The sequence below is a fragment of the Psammomys obesus genome, unplaced genomic scaffold (genome assembly GCF_907164565.1).
Source record: "Psammomys obesus unplaced genomic scaffold, mPsaObe1.curated_primary_1811, whole genome shotgun sequence".
NCBI classification, from domain to species: domain Eukaryota; kingdom Metazoa; phylum Chordata; class Mammalia; order Rodentia; family Muridae; genus Psammomys; species Psammomys obesus.
In genome coordinates, this window is record NW_026592890.1 from 23,023,299 (window position 1) to 23,046,134 (window position 22,836).

Below are 22,836 nucleotides of genomic sequence, written 5' to 3' on the forward strand. Positions count from 1 at the left end.
CAAGGCCTGTAATCCCAGCAGGATGATCAAAAGTGCAGGGCTAGCCTCGGACAATTTACTAAAAAAGCTGAAGAATAAATTCATAAAGTTTAAGGTCTGTATAAGCGGAGGTGTGATGTGGATAAGCGGAGGTGTGATGTGGATGTAGCTCAGATGTAAGAGTGTGTAAAAAGTAACTTTTTATTTGCCTGATGTAACTGTCGTCTTAGAGGCTGCCTTTATCTGCTAACCTAGGCCTAGTCCTGGAAGTGTCTAGCCTCTGTACAGTCTAATCTAGGCTTAGCATGTTTTCAGCCTCTGAGACTTACTGCTGAATAAGCTCACTTTTTCTAGTTCTTTCTGAACTCAAACTACATCTCGCAATATGCTCTAATCTGGCTCCTTCTCAGTCACTGGCTCATCCTGTCTTCACCAGTGTCTGACTTGTTCTCTCTTCAACCTGTCCCAGCAAAACTGTCTCCACCTCTCTTTGCACTGCTCTCCTGAGTCCTCTTTTTTCTGTCTCTTCTGACGAGTTGAGTGTATCCTATCCTGACGCTTTCACTTTTTCTCCCCCACAATTAGATGCCACTTTCAAACATGGGTGCTTCCTTCTACAAACTAGCTCTACCTTCATTAAGATTAAAGGTGTAAACTAAGGACCAGTCTGTATTCCAGCCATAGAGATTAAAGATGTGTGCTAAGGGTGTTATCTGTATTCCAGCAATAGCCATGTTGCTAGATTAAAATCCCTCTAAGAGATTGTGTGCTACTTAGCATGCCCAAGGCCTTAGATTCTATCTTGGAGGTCCGGGGAGGGCAAGTCTCTGAAAACCAAAAACTTTGATCTGCTAAGAGGGGTGTCTTGAGCAGATCTTTGTAATGCTTTGGGTTAAGGTACTAAACGTGAAGGTTATTGGGCTCACTCTGTAGGAAACAGATGAGTGGGAGGGGACATTTCAAGCATTTGTGCCATTCTCTTGGGCTCCTAAGGGCACATTCAATACTGGGGGAGAACATACTGCTCCTCTCAAGACAGACCTAAAACTGCTAACACTTGAGTGTTTGACTTGAGAAGGATTTTAGCTAACATGGGTTTTTCTGACCTGGAATCTCACAAAGCTGGACACAATTGGATCCCATGTTGTCCCAGCCTGGGAACTGAGACTGGGGCTGAGTCCTGTGTGACCCCAGGCCCACTGTTGGTAACTCATGGCTGACACAGGCTAAGTGAGGTACAGTAAGTGAACACACTAAACATGATTCTGGCCAGCTTCTATTTCCATGCATGCATTGGAAAGTTAGAGAATGGGAGTTTGGAATGTGCAGTGATGCCTGGGTCTCTACAGAAGTTCTCCAGATATAACACATCCCTTCTCCTCTCTGGCTCTTTGTTCTCATGTTCCTCCTTAACATCATGTCTGACCCTCAGAGGGGCAAGGGAAAAGACAAGTGGCTTTGGAGCAAAGCTGCAGAGATGCGCTCAGCACATCCACTCACTTCTGCCACAATATCACTGCAAGGAGGAAGGCGCAGGCCAAAACCCCAAAGATTCTGTCTCCTTATGATGCTTTGGCTTTTGAAGCCCATTGGCAGCTAAGCATCAAATGAGAAGAAAATTCTGGAAATCTAGAGGTAAAAGAAAGGCTTTTTAAAGATTTCATACTCTGAAAACCTTGTTCCATGTAACATACCAAAACTTTAAAATTCTACTCAAATCTTAGTATTGCCGAACTTAAATTCCACGTAAAACGTGCTGCTCCTGAGGTGTCACTGCTGACATCTGCTGAGATACCCTGTCATTAAGTCAGCAGACTTGACAGACACAGGGGCTTGCCTCGTGCAAAGAAGTACTGTAGTAGATCATAACAGCTCGGTCTCATCCCCACTCTCAAAAGCACTTCAGATAATCACGTTAATCCTTATAATTTCCATCATGATCGTGTGAGTGTGGGTGGGTAGGTGGGGCAGGAGCTCCTAGGGATCGTAGAAAGACGTAACTGCAAGTTCTGAAGCCGCAGCTCTGAGCCGAAGAGGCTGCCTTGCAGCCTGTCAAATGGGCATCTCTTTGGCCTCCCCCCTTCTCCTGGCCACTGCCCTGAGTTTTGTCAAGAGGCACAGTAAGCTTTTGAAGGGAAGTGACTGGAGTCCCAAGAACGTGAACTTATTCCCCGGAAAGTAAGTGTCCCACAACTCCTGGTATTATATTATTTATGACTATAGAATTTCACGTGCTGGAAGGCCACTGGGTACTTGTACTTTCTGTACACCGTAGAGTGCGCACGCACGCACACACGCACACACTTTGGTTCCACACTGCCTTCTCACAGACATGTGTCCTAACAGCCATGGCAGATAGCATCATTCCCCTCATAACAGGAATGTTTGCTGTTACAACAGTAAAGAGTTAACAAGTTTGTCCACACATCTTTTTAAAAGGCTAGATTCCCAAGCTCAGAGTTTCTCTGCTAACATGCACAATGCCAACCTTAGCCACTTGGCATTGCTCCCGTGGAACTTGGAGGACAGGAGCAGTTCGGGTGACACAAAGCCAATACTGTGTCTGACCCAAAGTTGGAGCTAGCACCCAGACAATGTGGCAGATTAGCTTACACAGAGAAAATGACAGACCCATACAAAATAGCTGACACCATTCAAAAAATTAAACTTCATGAAGTAAAAGAGCATCAACAACTTACCTGATTGCCACCTGTCTCAAGCAATATAGTATAGTTCTAGCCCAGTGGATATACAACACTGTCTCTTGGAGTTTGCTACAAATGGATTTACCTTCCAAATAGATGCATATTTAATGAATTACCTAAGTAAGCAGGCAGGGTTGGTGGGGAGTGGGTACAGAAGTTCAAAGAGGAAGGAGTAATTGATGAGTCCAGGAATCTGAGGCATGGCTAGACATGTAACAGCCTATCTCAAAAAAAAAAAAAAAAATCATTTTGAGGTTTTGATTTAGTCCCACCAAACATTCTTTAGTGAAAATCAATTATGGCCATTGCCCTCTAGTGGAATGAGGCTGGAGAATCCAGAGAAACTGTGATGTTGATCTGCTTACACCCAACTGGTAGCCACCGCTACCATTACGCAGGGGTTTTGGCTCCTTTGGGACTGGAGGGATGGTCCTTCGCACATTAGCCTTTAATTTGCAGCTGCCACTAGCTGTCTAGCTCAAAGCAGCCAAAGCTCTGCTCAGAGTCCTCCCTCTCTCATGGCTCCACTGCAAAGGCTTCCATCATCTCTGCACTTGGGAGCAGTAGATCTAGACACAGAAAATGTATCCTTGTTTCTGGCTGTCAGAGTATGTCACCGTCATCTCAAATGGCAGAGCCAAAGCCCCAACCTGCAGTCCACTGAAATGTCATCCTATCTATGCCACAAAATACTAGTATCCAAATGTTTTCATCATGCACCCAAATCAGAAAAAATATATATAATGCACCATAAATGTATTATTTATTTATAAATTATATAAGTGTACAACTGTACAATATATTATGTACATTATAAAACACACAAAAATAGAAATTTAAAAGGATGAGATTAAATACAAAGAATCATTATTTTAACATTTTCTCAATGGACTTATTATCTGCATCCCCTGGGATGTACACGCCTGCCTGAAACCACAGTTCTAAAGCATGTCCATGATTGCTATTTGGATTTTTAGCTCAGTTACATGAAAATGTACAAGATAGTGTCTGTTCTGTTTGTTAAGGTCTGTAAAATAGCCCTAGTGTTGAGTTTAAGTGTCTAATGATGCCAACTTCTTGGGACACATCTGAACAAATCACTGCACAGCTGGTATGATGTCATGCTATGGTTCACTGATAGCTGTTTCACTTTAAGGCAGACTAAAAAGGGGATTCATAGAGTTGAGAAAATGCTTCAAAAAAGAAGCATTTAAAAACAAAGGATGAGTGCTGCCTTATCCAAATGGAAGGCAAAGGCCAACTAATTCAAAAGTTAGTCCCTAAACCAAAAAACAGTAATAATAATTTTTCTGCCTAGTGGCCTAGTGAAAAGAGCAAACAAACAAACCAACAACAACAAAAAAGGAAGTAAAGAACAGAAAAAAAAAGGTAGGGGGAGGCATTCTAAACACTGGCCACTGTGCCAAGGGGAAAAGAATAAAACAAGTTCCCATCCATGTGCTGACCAAATCCAAGTAAGTTCTGAACACAAAGAGCATCCGTATAGCTTAATCTGTATAGTGCTTTATCACCGAGCCCGGACATGGAAACTCAGTACATACATGATAAACAATCCCTCACACCATGTAGGGTCCTGAAGTGCATTTGAAATTCAGATTATTACTAAACAACACTCCAGCTGGAGCAGATACCTGAATAAATGTAGTAAACGTGTTTAACTCAGGTGTGGTGGCTCTTGCCTGTAATCCTATCTCTCAGGAAGCTGAGCCTGGAGGATCACAAGGTCCACAACCTGGGCTACACTGAGTTCAAGGCCAGGCTAAGCTATATAGTGACTTTTAAAACCACGAAAACCAAATCAGAACATGCTAAGAAAACCCCAGTATGTTCCTAACACACAATTCCCTAGCTCCACTTTAGGAGCTGGCATTTTACTCCTAAACCTCCTACAGGCCTAAGCCTCCCAGCAAACAGTAACATGGTACTACCCAATAGCCTGCCCTTCTTCACCTCCTAGTGCACGCTGGGAAAAGCAGAGGAAAGAACAAGAGAGTGCTCCATATACAGAATCTCAGTCAATGTGTTCGATTCTTTTTAAATAGCAAAAATTTTAGGGAACACAAACATATAACTAATTTTTAGTCTAATGCCTCAGTCAGATCTTACAATGTTAACCTTTGCACCTGCCACAGTTTCAACTGTTAGTTAAGTCTCCTTGTGTTGAAGGATACTCTGAAAATTTGGAGACTAAAATTTTTACACAATGTAAACTACTTAATTTCATATGTCATCAATTTTACTCTGTATGTACCTACTGTGTTTTCATCTATATACTCATTTATTCTATTGACAAAATGTCAATATTTGGAATAGGAGTAAAAATGAAACCTCACTAAATTTTTTTCTTTCAACTAAATGCAAATGAGGACAAGTTATTAATTCTAATGGGGAGAAAGAAGGGATGTAGAGTTTTGTGACTGAGTAAAGAGATGAACACCCTAACTGAGGTCCTTCACCTAAGGTACTTGTTAAAGGAAAACTGATTCTTTAGGTTGAGATGTTGATATAGATCAAAAAAAACAGGCAAACATAAGCAAATTGTTGACATTTCCAATCATGGAAGACATACCATTTTGTAAGCATGGTGCTGTTATCAGTTTGTAAAATCCTCACCAGAGACTCTCAAACCAGAGAAGCCAGTAGTCTGAATGAACTCTGCACACCTTTTCAGAAGAAAAACAGCTACTAGAAGACTTTTTTTGTGCCTGTCTACTTCAGTAGAGCTAGGAAATGCAAATACTACAATTTTGTTTGTTCACGTTCCTGTTCCCCTGATCTCTCTCCTTTCACCTGACATAAGCTAGTTCATTACCTCACACCTGTATGTCTGTCTAGTGGCTACAACCAACACTGGGACTTCCCAGTAAGACTTGATTTGAAAGCAAACCCACCCGCTTACACATAAATGAAACAAATGAATCAAACCCTCAGCAGCACAGGCTCCTGCCTGCAGAGGAGGGGAGGGTCTCATTCAACTAGTAAGCAAGGCTCCAATGAAAACTTCAACTGTTAAGTGTTACATCTTAAATTTAGAACAACAACAAAAAAAATCATATTTTTGGTAATTTTCAAATTTTATTTCCAACTACTGTAGTAACAAAATACCAGCGATAATTCTGCACGAAGAGTAGTAACCTTTTAAATAAACAAGGTCATAAGTTAGTATTGCAACAGTACTTTGGCCTATGGAGAGTTTGGTAGGATTATTGCAATCAGTCATATAATATTGTAGATCTGTGTATCCTCTGTATGTAGTAATAAAAATATTCCTCTGATCTCAGTGACTCATCACACACATTTCTACTCTACATTGAGCACTGCCCTTTAGGTTGTACTAAATGAGAGAAAATAGCTCTTCCTCCTGGGTTTTCCAAGAGTTTACAGAGATAGCAGTCACTTCCACAGTGAGGTACAATATTAAAATTTTAGTCGAAAAATAAAAGATTGCCCTATTTATGCCCTTTCTCTAGGAGTAAAAAGACAAACACAATTACAAACATAAAATGAGTCAAATTTCTATTTTATTAACAGGAGTCCAAAATGAATACAAAAAAAGCCTCCTTTGTATGCTGTATTTCTTTTCTTTAAAAGGCTTCTGATAGAGTCAGGTAGCGTATAAGCTAAGAATGTAGTTCAGCTTTTATAGTGAACCTTTTCAAGAAGGTTGGGTGACAAAAACCAAGCATCAGAGAGCGTATGGTCCCACAATCACTTTCAGCCCTGAAGCTTATCAGAAGAATTAAATCCTGCTGACACTAACAGAGGTTTTAAAAGGCTGTAAACCACTAAAGCCACTTTTGTAATGTCTGCTAACTCTGGGCAAGTTAAGAACGGAAAATTCCAAAATATAGCCCTCTGTTTTATGTGGAATGTGTGAGAATGCTAAGTTATGGCCAAGGTAGATGAGAATAAAGGTTCGAACTCACATATGGAACTGTTACAATCTTACCATTTGTAAAATATTGATAAATGAATAATAGAGCTTATTAACAGATTAAAAACTTGAGCAGATGTTACTTAAAACATATTTGTGATGTTTATCATATTTTAATGTTTACTAAAACTAAAGCTGAACAGAGAAAAGTTCCTCATTTATAGATTGTTTTTCATGTACCTTGACTTCTACTGAGACCATAAACTGATCAGGTAATGCACAGCCCACACTTCTGGACAGTTATAACAACAAAGGATTTATTACCATTTGCAGACGAGATAAACACACCACCCCATACCTGAAAGGCATTAAATGACCCTTTTCCAGGTGGCACCAGCTGCCTATTTTTTTTGCATCCATTTCTAGTGAAGACGCCAACACTTCCCTCCACGTCAGTTCTCCACTGCTTCTGCTTTATTACAATTTACAAAGCAGCAGATGTTTGCGAATATGTGCAGATGCTGTGGTCCACTCATACACTGGTTAGTCATCACCTTCTTCTTCCTCCTCTTCTTCCTCAAAGCTATCTTCGAATCCCTCACTGTCTTCCTGGTCTTCGTCACCTTCTATTGCTGTATCCCACTGTGGGTGGTTTTCTGGCACAGGCTTGGCCTCATGAACTTCCAACTATGAAGAATTAAATGTGCACATCAGAAATTTGGAAGAATAATGAAAGAAATATCTGGTAAAGGTTTTCTTTGACTATGACAATCACAAAGAAATGGATTTTGTGGCTGCAACTCTAAATTCAATGCATTCTTTAAAAAGTACTTCATTCTGTAAATGAAAATACTGAATACAGCTGAATTTCTAGTTCAGTATTTTGACTCTGTAAAAGTTAAACCATTTAGGAATGTATTTCTATGGTACAAAGTACTAACAACTATGATTCCTATGCAATAACACTGAATGGTATCTTAATAGAAATCTTTGGCTGAAAGAACAATTCAAGCATGCCTTTCAAAGATTGGTTGTGAAGTAAAAGTCTATGGCCAAGAAAGAAAGACAGAACTCTCAGGAGGAAGGAGGCATGCCTTTCCTGGCTCTTTTACTCTAACAGTGTAACACTGCTTGAGCAAAATCTCACGAATGTAACAGAATGACTTATATGAAAAGCTCAAGGGAAGGGTATGCTTCAAACCATACACAAAGTTTATGTTCTAAGATGATTAAAACAAAAACAACAAAACCCCACTTCATTTCAGAAATCAATAAACATTCCAATAGTCTGTGGTAAAAATGTGAGTACTGTTCCCCACGCGGGCCCCCACCAGCCTTTGTAAAGAAAACAGAGCACACTTGGCAAAACCCTGAGATGTACCACACCTCAGTACAGCACATCTCAGTACAGCACTAAACCAACTAAGAGTCGAAGTTCACAGCTTCTTAAAATCTAACTATTACTGAAAGTATCTGAGATGATGTTTTCCTTCCTTTATTCTACATTTCAAAACTGGAAATGCTTCACACACCCTCCCTGAGCATTTGCTCAAAGGTTACTGTAACCACATCTTCAGTGACTCTACTTACTTGATTTTTCACTAGTCTTACCTTCAGTGGTTTAATCTGATCCAAACCCATATAGGAGTCTGATCTCAAAAACACTGTATACTGATAATTTCCAGGTTTGCCTGGTGCAGGAAACTTCAGTTCTACCTAAGAAGATAAAAATCAACCCTTAAAAACCTGGATTATATACATTAAAAAAAAAAAAAAAAAAAAAAACAGAATATTTTTAAACTTTCTACCTCAGAGTACTGAGCAGATGATTTACAGAAACTTTCACAATAACAAACAACATGTGTAGTTTCTATTTTATCTCTTATAAACACTAAACAAAAAGGAATCAAATTAAGCAGAACTATTGGGGTCTACTTCTATGTACACAATTTAAGAGAGCATATTAAAGCAACCAAATTCTATGCTCTCACCTTAAAATGGAAAGAAATTAAGCAAAGAATGAACATATGAATAAATGAAAAGTTGAGTTAACAGACTTGAAAAGATAAAAAAGTAATTATTGCTAAATTCTTTTATTTTATCTATGCCTTAAAAATCCAAAAAGAACCCTCCAAGGCTCAAAAAGGGGCAGAAAAACAGATGAGCTGGAGTGGAAAGCTATGCTGCAAAAAGAAGTTCTGAAGACATGCCAGAGCCACTGAATTCTCAACCCAGCACAGCAGAGTGGTCACTTACACAAGGTCCCACAAATCCCAAGGCACTGTTTTTGGCAGTTAACAGTTGCTGGGGGAGAAGAGTGTCATTTTTTCAGTAGTTAAAGTTGCCCACTTTCTAATAAAGAGCTGCCCATCCTTACTCATGTAAAGCATCCTAATTAAACTCAGCGGGAAGAACATACTCTTGTTGGAAAAAGTTTCAAAGATCAAGGGAAATATCAGAGGGAACAATGAAAGATAAAAACAATTAAAAACAACTAAAATTTATTATATTCATATATGAAACTCAAAACGATTAAAACAAATTAAAAAGAATTATATATTTTATATTTCAATAAAACACTTTATTAAATGACACTTTCACACTCTAGTAATATGTCTTCAATCTCCAAAATCCAGATTTTGCAGCTAATGTTAATTAACACAGGCCATTGTGGTACAAATCTGTAATCCCAGCACCTGGAAAACCGAGACATGAAACAAACCAGAGAGAAATAATTGTTTTGTCTTTATTTTTTCAAGGCTGATTTCTGCATAGTAAAAGAAAAAATATCCAAACCAATTTAAAAGATTAAAAACAAAAAGAAAACAAAAACCCAACAATGGTAACATGCATACATACTAAAATATGCCCTGACCACACTGCCAGTGTCCAGTTTCACTCAGACTACATTGAACAAAGAGCAGAGTGAAAATAGATTTATATCAAAACCACTGTTGTGTGGTAAACATTTGGTTTAAAACAAACAAAAAAACTGGAGAACAGGCCAGTGCCCAAATAATAGCCCACTGGAGATATCAAACTCTCTGGAAATAAGAAAACCTTATTGCTACAAACTGGGAGCAAACAAATATAATTGTGTAATACATGAACTATATGAGCAATAAGAAATATAACGAGTAAGCAATGAGGCAAATTACACTGATTATTCTAACAGAACACTCTGGTAGAATCTTGAAAAGGATGGTATGAAAAAACAAAAAGCAGAGGCTGGAAGTTATCACTCTAGTAGAGCCCATGCTTGGCTGGCACTAATATTTCCCAGAGTAAAAAGGATTAAGAACAAAATACAAGTGCAGTCTTCCATTACATTTAGAACCTGAAGACAAAGTAAAAATTGTGGCAGACACGAGGGGAAATTAAACATGAACTGTGACACTGCATCACAACAGTGTTGATTCCTGGCTAACAACTGCATTATGCTTGTGGAAGAAAAGGCTGAATGTAACTCAGGAGATCCATGCCCACATTTTATTGTGAGAAGAAAAAGGCAAGGCTGTAAAGTATGGTATTAGCCAACTTTTGTGTAAAATTTGGGGAGGGGGAATATCCTGTAAAATACATTAAAATTTGGCTGATGGGCAGTGGCAGTGTGCGCCTTTAATCCCAGCACCCAGGAGACAGAGGCAGGCAGATCTTTGTGAGTTTGAGGCTAGACTGGTCTACAGAGCAAGTTCCAGGACAGCCAGGACTACACACAGAAACCCTTAGAAAGAACAATAACAAAACTGGTAACATGAACTGTCTATAGGCAGAGGACAGGGCAAGCAGGACACCTGCCTGCTAAGGAGAGCTGCAGAACAATGGGGAACCAGGCCAAAAGAGAGAAGTATGATGCAACCAACAAAGATGAAAGAAGTTGGAGATCTAAAGAACGTTTTGACATCAGACATACAGTTGCAGAATGTGAAGCCTGTCCTGGTTTTGTCTTGCTTTTGTCCAGTATTTCCTCACTCCACTCCCTCCCTTCCTTTTGAAATGGCAATGCATATTTCTGTGCCACGATATGTTGGAAGTATGTGATCTGCTTTTTGATTTTGACTTTACATGGGAATACAGTTAAGGATATTGCCATAGTCTCAGAAGAGACTTTGAACTCTGGACTTTTAGACAGGGTTGAGTCTGTGTCAGATTATGGGGAGTTTTGAAGGTGTCCTGAATCCACTTTTTGCATTTTGATATGGCTATAAGTCAACGGGGTTCAGGGACTGGAGTGTGATGGTTTGAATAAGAATAGTCCCCACAGGCTCGTAATATTTATTGAATGCTTACATACCAGGGAGTGGCACTATTTGAGAAGGATTAGGAGGTATGGCCTTGTTGGAGGAAGTGTTTTGCCTGGGATAGGCTTTGATGTTTCAAAAGCCCATGCCAGACCCAGTCTCCCTTTCTCTGCCTACAATCAAGATGTGCTTTCAGCTACTTCTCCAGCACCATGGCTCCCTGTTGCCATGCTTCCTGCCATTATGATAATGGACTAAGCTTCTGGAACTGCAAGCAAGACCCAAATTAAATACTTTCCTATGTAATAGCTGCCTTAGTCATGGCATCTCTTTACAGCAATAGAACAGTAATTAAGAAAGACCACCTTAAATCTGGATCATTTAAGGTCAGAAGACCCAATCTAAATCTGGGCCACAACTTCTAGTGGTAGCCTATATAAAGGACATAAAAGAAAGCAGCTTTTGCTTTTTAACTGCTTGCCCTTACTCTCATTGGCAAGTCCATCTATCCTGCTGCTGAGGCATTCCTTCAGTGTCATTAGAGCCTGTTTCTTTGAGATTCCAACATATACTGAAGACCACCTGAGACATGCAGTTTTGTGGACTGTTGGGAGATAGCCACTGTTGTTCTAGCTGGACTACAGCCTGTAAGCCACTCACACGCACACACTGCCCCCAACCAAGATACAGTACAACAGAATACAGCTTCCATGATAAAACGTAAAACATAGTGAGGAAACAACTCTTCATCACCATGTCACTCTAGAACTCAATCTTGAATTGACTGAACTGAGAAATACTTAGAATGATAAAGCACATTTCTGGGTATGTCTCAAACTTGAGAGCTATGATGTAATCAATGATTAACCCTTTGATGGCAACATAATTTGATTACATTATTGGAAGGTGATGGCTAGAGGAAGTAGGTCACTGGAAGGATGAGCCTATGAAGAGTACAACTTGTCTCAGGACCTTCCCTATTCTCTCTACTTCCTGGCTGCCACTAAAGGACCATGGACTTTGTCATGGACCTTGCCATAAACTAAAAGTAACAAACTAATTGTCAAACATGGATGAACCTTCTGAAGTTAACCCTCCCTCCCTTAAAATAAAAAAATATATATTTATTTTTATTCTAAATTAGATGTGTGTGTGTGCATGTGTGTGTGCTCACATACACAAAAGTGCAGGTATCTAGACAGGCCATTATGTAACCTGGAACTAGTGTTACAGGCTGGCCCCAACAAAAACAGAAAATCAAAATATAATGAGTAAAACACAATATACTAAATTATTAAAAATCTAATGAAGCATCATAACGGTAAGATATTAAAACAAATACACTGTTGGCCAATTACCTCTTCTGTATCCTTCAGTGTACACACATGATATGGCATGGATATTAATGTTTGTTCTTTCCTATCTGCAATATAAAGCCACCACCATTCTTGTTTTTCCTGCAAAGAAAAAAAAAAAGAGTCTGAGTTATCAGAAAAGACTAGAGAAACAGTTTTAACTTGCCTGATTTTAGAGATGCTACTTTTGCTCTGTTCAGTGCTACATCCTCAGAACGGATACAGTGCGAGGCTCAACTGAATAAAATGTCCTCAACCACTGCAGGGTACGTTCGCTATCCCACAAGAAGTTTATATATAAACTTTTTGGAGTTTCAAAACCCCATAAAGCCTACTAATGGATCAATATTAGAAATCCCTGATTTACTTTAAAATGACAAAAGATACTCTAAAAAAGAAAACAATTTAAATTATTACTGTATCATAACTATAAGGGACTTTGGCAACCCAATAAAAATATCAATGCATTAAATATTTTACTTTTTTTTTTTTTTTTAATATTTTGAGATTTCTTTGCATTGCCCTGGTCATTCCGTAGCTTGCACTGTAGACCAGGCTGGCCTCAAACTCAGAGATTAACCTGCCTCTGCCTCCTGAGTGCTGAGATTAAAACCATGCACCATCACTGCCCAGCATCATCTCATTTTTAAAAGAGAGCACCTCCAATTTTAAAAGCTTATATTTTTCTTTCATTGCATACTACTATTTGAATAAGCTCAGCATTTCTAGCTGAACTGCAGAAAGATCAGAACAACAAAAAGCTCATTAGGAAACCAACAACAGAATGCACAATGAGAACTGGGAATTAGAAATAATGGAACAGAAGGCAGAACATGATTTTATTAATAAACACAAGCATGCACCACACCACAGTGTGCCCAGCAGGCGCCACTGTGCCATACTTCCAGCTGCTTAGTATCATTGGTTTTAAGGACAGGGTAGGGAAGATACCTTAAGTGGTTTAAAGGGAAATATTGGAAGCTAAAAATAAACTCCAGGATGTGCTAAATATACATTAGCCAAACAGCACTATCTCAAATTCTCAATTTTCCATCACTTAAAAAAAAAAAAACACACAAACAAACCAAAAAACAACAACAAAAACTATATTGACAGGAGCAACAATATCCTGTAAAAAAGAAAGAGCGAGAAAGAGAGATAGAGAATTCTACTGAAATCATTTCTTTGGAAAATATTTAAACCCAAATCAATACCTCTCTCATTTTATTTACCCTTGAACAGTGGCTTAGTAAAATTTCTGCTTGTGTGTGTTTATATGTACGTTGGTCTAAGTATGCTATGACACATACGGAGGTCAGAGGAACAACCAGCGGAATCAATCTTCTCCCTTCCATGTGAGTCCCAGAATTTGAACTCCTATCCACAGGGTTAGCAGGAGGTTCCTGCATTTGCTGCCCCATCTCACTGGCCCTGTCTTTTCCATTATTATTTTTGTGTATCTTTTTAAAACTGCTTCTTTAAACTCAACAAAAGGCTCTTCTGTTAAATGCCACAGGCTACAAATTTGTTTTGTATACACACAATGTTTATACAAACCTAATAGTCTCAACATGCAATATTAATGGAAACGTTTGCAAGTGTTCAGATTTGCTGTTGCAGCATGAAAAGAATGAATCACGTTGTACTCAAATAAACTTTGTTTACAACATAGCATAATTACAAAAGCAGGCATGTGACATATGCCTTTAATCCCAGTAGTAGGGAGAAAGGGGCAGAAGAACCTCTGTTCAAGATAGCCAGGGACCTTTAGGAAATGAATGATGGGGGAGGCAACTAGACTGTCTTATGCTCAACCTTTAGAAACAACATTTCTAAATGTAAAATGTTTTCATCTACAAAAACGAACAAACGAATGAATCACATAAACTCTTCAATGTTTAAATTTAAATTGTGTGTGGCACACAGGTCGAGTTTTCAAATATTGACTACGAGGTACAGACTACACTAGGAAAAAGCATTTTCGAGACTAAAACACTACAAGGGAATCAATGCTTTACTTATTAACTAAGCGTGATCTAAAATGATACTGGAAGTTACATGGGTATCAAGTATGTGGCAGGAGTGCTTACTGTATCTCACACTTTTAAACCCAATCAATGAGCACTGCCTATCTGCTTGACTTCAGGATGCCTGGTGTTGGCAGGCCATCTCTGCAATGGGAAAATGCCTCTATCAGATGGGTTAAAAGCCAAGACATGCCAGAAGAGCAGAATATACATTAAGATGGAACCCTGGGCCAGCTTCTCTTCAACCAGAGTCTGTGCACAGCCACTTACTTATTGCTAGAAAAGCCAAGTCATTTAGGACTTAGACGCCCCCAGAATCTTTGGACTGTTATTCTCAAACAGAAAGCAGACTGTGTATTTGAACCCAAAGGCCCAACACAAGGAAAGAGCAGAAGGTTCTATGACAAGGTAAGCAGTCCATGATCAGTGTCTATGAACTAAGGGAACCAGCTCTTGATCTGAGCGCCACAGACAGAATCATCTTCGAAAGCAAAATGCCAAGGAAATTCTATACTCATTTCCAGACCAACAACTCAGACAGCAAGGATATTGAAAGGTGAGCAAGCATAAAGACAAAGTAGATAAGGACAATGGCACAGATGCCACTTTGATGCTCTGTCCGCAGTCTGGGACTCAGGTATCCTCAGTTCTTGATGAATTTTGTTCAGACCCAAAATAGCTGGTTCCATAGCTACTACCCATGGGCTCATTTATTGCCACAAACTAGGACAGTTACTGGGGTTAAAAGCAAGTTGCTGGTACCAAGTGGCTAGGTAAGGAACCCTTAAGAGGTAAGAACTTCTTTCATCCTATTTAAAACTCAATGGAGGCGAAAGACTCGAAACAGCCAAGTAATCAAAGTCAAAATAACACATCCATCTTATAAAGCCTCTCACTACTATACATGAAACAACTATTAGGCACAATGCTCAGTAGCAGGGCCAGAGATGGCAGAAGCTTAGGAAACCACACACACTTAAAAAGTTAAGCACTGAAAGTAATTTATATTACAATATATCCTTTGTTATGAGGACAATCTATCAAAATAAAAGTTATTACACCTTGGAGCAATAAACATACCACAGAGCAGAACAAATCCAATGAGAAATATATGGAAAGAAGAAATGGAGCAAAAGAAATACTAGGCTGAGCGCAACTCACCTCAGGAAAGTAAAGACTATACACAGGATGTGTTATCTTTGACTTGGTTTCCAGAAGAGCTCTCTCTTTCCTCTGTATACTTTGTTGTAACTCTTGCCACTCCTAGGAGAAGAAAACATTACTTGAAATCTGATATCTTTCAGAGACCATTTAGAGGAATTTCTAGTTTTTACTCTTTAAAATGCCAACCAGCTACTAAAGATTTAAGTTCATTTCCACAAATCTCACCATTATCATCATCTGGAACACTTTTAACTGTACCTTCAAGCCCTACAGCATGAGTGACACGACTGCTCCAAATCTGAACCTGCACCACCGCTTTATTCTTTTCCCTTTGTCATAACCATGTACACTTCTCTGAAGCTACCAAGCTATTTCACTTGCCCTGAACCCTCTGTGCGTTTCTGTTCATATTCTCAGTCTTATAAACGCCTACTCCTAATTCCTTCAGTGAAATTAAAACCCTAATGAACTCTGGAGAGACGCCTACCAAAAATATCCCTCTGTCTCAGAACTTAGCTGATCACACATTTATACCATTATTACAGTTTGTGTAACATATTAATTTTTATTATTTTTAAAATAAATAACCACATTTATTTTTTTAAGTCTACTGATGCTAACAGCCAGCATGTTCAAAGACAAAAACTATTTCATATTTGTCTTGGACTATGGACTAACTTGTGCTTAGGATGAGATAGACTTTGAATCTGTTGGTTAACTGCATATCTTCGGTCTTTTAAAGAAACTCGTCTGTAGTTGGATGTAGTGGCACACACCTTTAATCCCAGCAATGAGGCAGAGGCAGGTGGATCTCCTTGAGTTCCAGGACAGCCTGGTCTACATAGTGAATTCCAGGGCAGCCAGGGCTATATAGTGAGATTCTGTCTAAAAAAAGGAAAAGAAGAAAAAAAAAAAAGAAACTCATCTATAAAACCTTGATTTGCTAGATACTCAGAGACAACAACATGACAAATCTTTCTTAGAGTGGAGCTGTAATTCTCCAAGTCTAAAAGCACTCAAGACCCAGCAACTAATGAAATCTCATCTTTCACTGTCTCTCATCCTGAGGATGGATGGATACATGCTCCCAGGCCTGTCCTATTGCTTCAGACGCTATTCAGGGGATCACTTTTTCCATCTCAAAATATAAGGGTTTCTTTTAGATCAATAGTCCAGTCAGAAGAGCAAGGGAACAGGTGATCAGTTTATACTTCATTTGCAATGAATCTCCAGTACATTCTTTTCTATATCGTTCCTGAAAATCAAGTGAAATCAAGTGAAACCCGAAAAACAAGGTGACATTTTAAAAGCCTCTTTAATTGACTATCCAGCATCAGGTTTACTTCTCCCTGTGGTCTGGAATACATGGAAGAACCCTGCAAAGACTGCTCCTTCCCTTACTCTTATTTCCAGAGATACCTTCCATCCCTGAAAATTCCCTAAAGAGACCAAACTCGTCTCACTTAGACATAGGACCTCCTCTACTTCATAATTTCAACAAATTTAAGAAACATGGGATTTCCAATCCTGGTCTGAAGCAATTTTCCTTTAGAATCCCTCAAAACAAATGCAATCTCAAAGTAATAAAATTGTAAAATGGATGAGTTAAGGCAAGCAAACAAATGAACAACCAGCTCTAGTGATCATCAGAAATGTGATACAAATGATTTAAACTATCAAGCCTGGGCTTGGGGTGTGCACTGGGTTCCATTACCAGCACAAGGGAGGTAGGGGAAGACAGGAACATCAAGGCTTACTGCTTCATCATCTTTGTTTTGTTTTTCATCTTGCTCTCTATCAGACTCTCTGTCACTGCCATCATCTTTTTCACTCTGCGAATCTCTATTGGTTTCTTCCTCTTCAGAATCACTGCCTTTGTCAGAAATGTCATCTTCTTCCTCCTTTACTGCAGCATCCTATAAGGCAAAGGCAAAGAGAGAAGTTCTGAACATCTCAGTCAGGATGTATGGTTCTGAGTCTCTGAAGCTAAATTCACTGTCAACATAACTAAACTGGCTCAAGCTTAGCAAGGCAAAAGGCAGAAACTGAGGGCATAAAGCTTAAAAGAAAAATGGTCTTCACTAACAAAGGCAGTAACTGCATTTGTGGAATGTCTTTATTAAAACACCTACAAATGGTTGAAATCAATGTCAAGTCATTAAGACTTCTTGATACGAGGTCAAGTTTTAAGAAATACTACTATGTTCCTACAAAGCTGTAATAGCCAATGGGGAAAAAAAATTAAAATAACACCAATGAAAGTTATCAAGAACAGAGCAGTACAAATGTTCCACACCTATCATTTACTACTGGGAAGATCTAAGTTAATGAAGACACAATGAATGTGAACACTCAGTGCTATGTTAATTCCCCATATTGAACCAGAGATTCAATATGGGGAATTCAGTCTAAATTCAGTAATTAATTTTTAGTAAAAATTACTTGCCCTCAATGTTTAGTTGGATGTAAAATAGTTAAGAAAATAAGTAAAATTACAAGCTAGGAAATTTACACTTATTTTCTTAACTGTTTTATATGTAAAGCCTGAAAGCTGCAATTAAACTAGTGTGATTTAGGCAAACGCAGTGGACTAAGGTAGTCAGAGTGGCACATTACAAGCAATATGGTCACTTGTTCTAAACAAAACGCCACTGCAATTCAGCAAGGAAAACATTGTATTCTCAATAAATATTCCATAATATACATTATTAATGAAAATTCATTCACAATATCACAGAGCTGACAGTGATATTAAAATGAATTCACAGCAGCTGTGGTTGCCTGTACAAGATTAAACCAATAAGCATTCCAGAATGAAGGCTCCTCAATGCCCCAACAGAGAAGCTACCGATGGTTAATGATGATTTGCGGGTAGAAAAAGTCAGTTAAGGGTATAGCCCCTGGTAGACTGACCACGGTCTGTGGATGGTCCCATACCCATGAATATACAGGCAGCACAAACTGGACTAGTGTTTTAAAAAGACAGGAACCTGGAGTTGCACTGAGAAGAGTGAAGGGGATAATTAATTATCATCAAAATAAAGAGTATGCACGTATAAAATGCTCAAAAAATAGAAAATAATTTTTTTTGAGATAAGGTCAGGCTATGTAGCCTTGCCTGGCCTGGAATGCATTATATGCTAGGCTGGCTCTCAAACTCAAGAGATCTGCCCTCCACTGCCTCCCAGTGCTGGGATTAAAAGGTATGCATCAACATACCCAGTTATAAAAAGGTATTTTTAAAAAAGAACACTAAAGTAGATTTTATTAAAATAAGAACCATCAAAAAGCTATCTTCTATAAGAAGGAAAGAAACTCATACCAAAATACATGAAGAACTCTTATCAAGGTCATAGATGAGCAAATGGCTGGTAAGGACATGAAAACCCCAAATCATTAGGTAAATATAAATGAAAACCACACAAAGTACTATCACTACAGATCAACCAAATGGTTAAAGCAAAAGAAGGAAAACCCAAGTAGAAGTGAGAGCACAGGAACTGGACTCTCATACTCAGCTAGAGTAGTTAAAATGGCAGAATTCAGAACGCAGGCTCTACTGATGAGTTAAATCCATCTTTCTTATGACCCAGCCCTCCTTCCAGAAAGTGACCATTTAAAAATGCACAAAAAGGGTACTAAAAAGCACCTTTTGTTACAGAAGATTAAGATGGCAAACCCAAACAGAACAGAGAGACTATGTATTTGTATGAAGCAGTGTCACCTCTTTCCACCCCACCCCCTCTGGACAATCCCAACAAACACTACAAAATAAGAACATTGAGCCAGGGTCAGGAAGTTAGTTCAGTGGGTAAAGCAAGCCTTACGATCTGAGTTCAATCACTGGGACCCTCATGGTAGAAAGAAGTAACCTACAAATTGTCCTCTGATATCCGCACATGGCGCGCACACACACACACACACACACACACACACACACACACACACACACACACTATCAAGCAATAGTTATAACGTGCTCTGCAGACCAGTGCATCCTCGAACAGAAGGAGGTCCTGCCTCCCTAAAGATGTGCATCGTTAAGCCTGGCACTAAAAAAAGAAAAGAAGAAAATACTGGGCAAGCACGCATCTTTAATTAGGCAAAGGCAAGTATATTTCTGTATGTTCAAGGCCATTCTGGTCTACATAGTGAGTCCCAGGCCAGCCAGGGCTACATAGTAAGATCCTATCTAAAAAACTGAAAAAAGGGAGGAAGAATGGATGAGGGTGGAGGGAGGGAGAATGTCAGGACTAGAGGGATAGCCGAGCAGTTAAGAGCACTGGCTGCTCTTCTAGACAAACCAGATCTGACTCCTAGCACCCACACGGCAGCTAACAACCATCTGTAATTCTAGTTCCATGGAAGCCAATGCCCTCTTCTGGCTGCATCTGTCTATCCAGGGCACTGAATACACATGGTACGCAGCCATTTGTATACACAGATAAAAACAATCATACGCATAAAATAAACCTTAAAGAATGATTTCACTTATTTGAAGTTTATTAATAAGTAAAATTATAGTGACTAAAATTTTACAGTAGTGGTATAGCGAGGTGAAATACTGAACAGAAGAATTATTGACTATGAAGGAACAGGAGCTCTCCTGAATGCAAGGAAAGTTTTAAAATATTTTTTTAAATATTTATTTTTATTTTTAATTGTGTGTATATGCCGGAATGTTCACATGTGATTGTAGCTGCCTGCAGAGACCAGAGATGACAGATCCCCCTGGAGATGGACTTTCAGGGAGATGTGAGCCACCTGACATAGGAATTAGGAACAGAATTCAGGTTCTATGCAAGAACAGTAGCCCAGAGTTTTAAATCTAGATCTGGGTACAGCTTAGGGGTAGAGCACTATCCCAGCACTTGGAGGAGAAAAAGAAAAGAAGGGAGGACAGATCTTGACTTGGGTTTAATGTGCATATCCACCTGTGAACTTTAGAAGCGTTATACGTACTTGAACACTTTATACAGATTTCATATTAGTGAAGACATAACAGTGACTACAGACTTACAGTCCCAACAACTCCGTTTGCCTGCTTTTGCTTCTGCTGCTTTGCCTGGGGTAATGGCACAGCTGTGGGTTTTTTTTTTAAAGGCTTCTTTTTTTTGGACTTGGGCATTTTCTTGGGTCCTTTGCTCTTCTGTTGCCATCCTCCTTTTGCCTTGTTCTTGTTGGTATCATTCTGCTGCAAACCACATATGACTATTAAGGCTTAACAGTTATTTTTAAAAGAGACTGATAAAAACAAGTATTTTCATGAATTCTATGACACCCTGCTGAAATATAAGTCTACCAAAGAAGTAAACAGAACTTCATCAAGGAGGTAAGAAGACTCAAGAGTTACCCCATCTTCTGCAGGCTGTTCCTCAGCAGCACAGATGGACTGCTCCTTTTCAAATACTTCCTAGAGGCAACAAGAACAGTAGCTATCAGCCCATGTTTGTCTTTCAGATGAAAAATAAAATCTTTCAAAATGTCTATTCATAAAGGCTTTGTTAATCAGTTGCAACTGGCAGGGTGAATAGGCTTAGCAGTCGTAAGTCTGTATATATGCAGGTAGCAACCTTCCAAAGTACCTCAAAGCTCTCGTACATAGACTTTGAAAAGTACAGTCTACTTAACTTAACAAATTCCATGACTTAATAATGCAAATTCACTTCAAAGTTAAAAATATTTCAACTTGAAATTTCATTTTATTCTAACTGTAATCAAGCAAGAATAGTTTAATGGGAATTTGAATATAAAACATTATTCTAATTTTCACCTTCAAGGGACCACTATAAGTTTATTCGTTTTTATCAGTGGATTACCAAACATGAGGCTTGAGTATGATCCCTAGAATCCATATTTTAAAAAGTTGGGGCTGGGGGCCTGGAAAGATACCACAGTGATTTAGAGCAGACCTGGGTTCAATTCCAAGAACCCATATGGCAGCTCATAAGCATCCATGGATAGAATTCCAGGGAATCCTATAACCCTTTTCTGACCTCTGTGGGCACCAAGCTCTCAAGTGGTATTATTTATAAACAGATAGGCAAAACATTCATACACACAAAATGACTACGTCTTAAAAAAAAAATAAGTAAATTAAAGACAGGAATGACGGATAGCACATGCTTTTAACCCCAGTACTAGGGAAGTGGACCTCTGGAACTAGCTGGCCAGACAGTCTCACTTAAATTGGCAAGTGAGAGACACTGTCTCAAAAACAACACGATACTATCAGATTTTGGCCTGCAGCTTCCACACATATATATGTGCACCCATGTGCAAACATGTATATTTACACACAAACCAACAAATACACAAATAAGCCTCCAAAATAATTATTATGTAAATAAATATAAATAATACAAACAAACTACTTACAGCCATGGTCTGCCTTGTCAATTTAACCAACACTGTAACTAGGGAGCCTACTGTAATGTTGTTGCTGTCCTCATCATCCAATACTGTAAGATAGGAGGAACAGAGCAAAATATAAAAACAAGTTCTAAGTCAGTGAAAACATCAATATTTCACTTGCCCAAAACAATTCAGTACTTTAGTATTTTGAACATATCATGTTTAAACTTATTAAAAACAATGTGACAGTAAGTATAAAATCCTGCAGGTATCTTCAATGAGTGCTTCATTTAATCCTAAAGACATTATGATCACTATTTCCACTTTAGGAAACCAAGTTCACAGCTGCACTAGCACTTCCAAGTGTCAAAACCAACTTTGTAGATACAGTGTAATTTTACTTCTCTGACCCATTCCTGGCTGCAAGAATTAAATAATAAAAACTAACATTCCAAGTGACCTTAAACATTAAAAAATACAACATTTAAAACAGTAACTTCAACATATTTTCTTTACAGTAAAAAACTTTTTAAGGGCTAGCTTTGGAAAGACATTAAAACTGGAACAAAAAGCTGTACATGCCTTTAATTCCAGCACTCTGGAGTCAAAGGCACGTAGATTGCTATGAGTTCAAGGCCAGCCTAGTCTACAAAGTGAGTCCAGAACAGCCAGTGCTATTACATAGAGAAATTCTGTCTCAATAAGGAAAAACAAAAACCCTGGAACAACAGACAAGAAGATTAGCATTGTCTGTGTTCAAAAATAACATGCATATTTGTGTAAAATTCCATATTTAAAAAAAAAAGAATACTGTTCAGCAGATGTGGTGGTTTAAAAGAGAATAGCTGCTATAGGCTCATATTTCAATGTTTAGTCCCTAGCTGGTAAAACTGTTTTGAGAAGGATAAGGAGGTGTGGCCTTGTTAGAGGAGGTGTGTCACTTGGGGTGGGCTTTCGAGTTTCAAATGGTCACACCAGTCCTAACCTTGCATGCTCTCTCTATGTCTTCAACTCACAGATGAGGAAGTAAGCTCTCAACTGCTGCTCCAGTGCCATTTCTGCCTGCCTGAAGGTCACTGACTCACCCTCTGAAACTGTAAGTAAGCCCCAAATAAA

The 22,836-nt window shown here is 38.8% G+C and overlaps 1 protein-coding gene across 2 annotated transcripts in view; it reads right to left on the reverse strand.

Annotated features, from left to right (window-relative positions):
• Positions 1–3,428: 3,428 nt before the first annotated feature.
• Sec63 (SEC63 homolog, protein translocation regulator) overlaps positions 3,429–22,836 on the reverse strand; it is a 63,835-nt gene continuing 44,427 nt past the window's right edge. Inside the window, exons 14-21 of one of the 2 annotated variants that reach the window (XM_055615933.1) lie at positions 21,745–21,827; positions 20,720–20,779; positions 20,387–20,557; positions 17,124–17,282; positions 15,364–15,465; positions 12,179–12,277; positions 8,191–8,295; positions 3,429–7,266 (exon numbers count right to left, since the gene is read on the reverse strand). In XM_055615933.1, the coding sequence (XP_055471908.1) occupies positions 7,123–7,266; positions 8,191–8,295; positions 12,179–12,277; positions 15,364–15,465; positions 17,124–17,282; positions 20,387–20,557; positions 20,720–20,779; positions 21,745–21,827 (923 nt within the window). In that variant the 3' untranslated portion in view covers positions 3,429–7,122. Of the gene's footprint in view, positions 7,267–8,190; positions 8,296–12,178; positions 12,278–15,363; positions 15,466–17,123; positions 17,283–20,386; positions 20,561–20,719; positions 20,780–21,744; positions 21,828–22,836 lie in introns of both variants that reach the window. The other variant, XM_055615932.1, reaches the window with a different exon arrangement.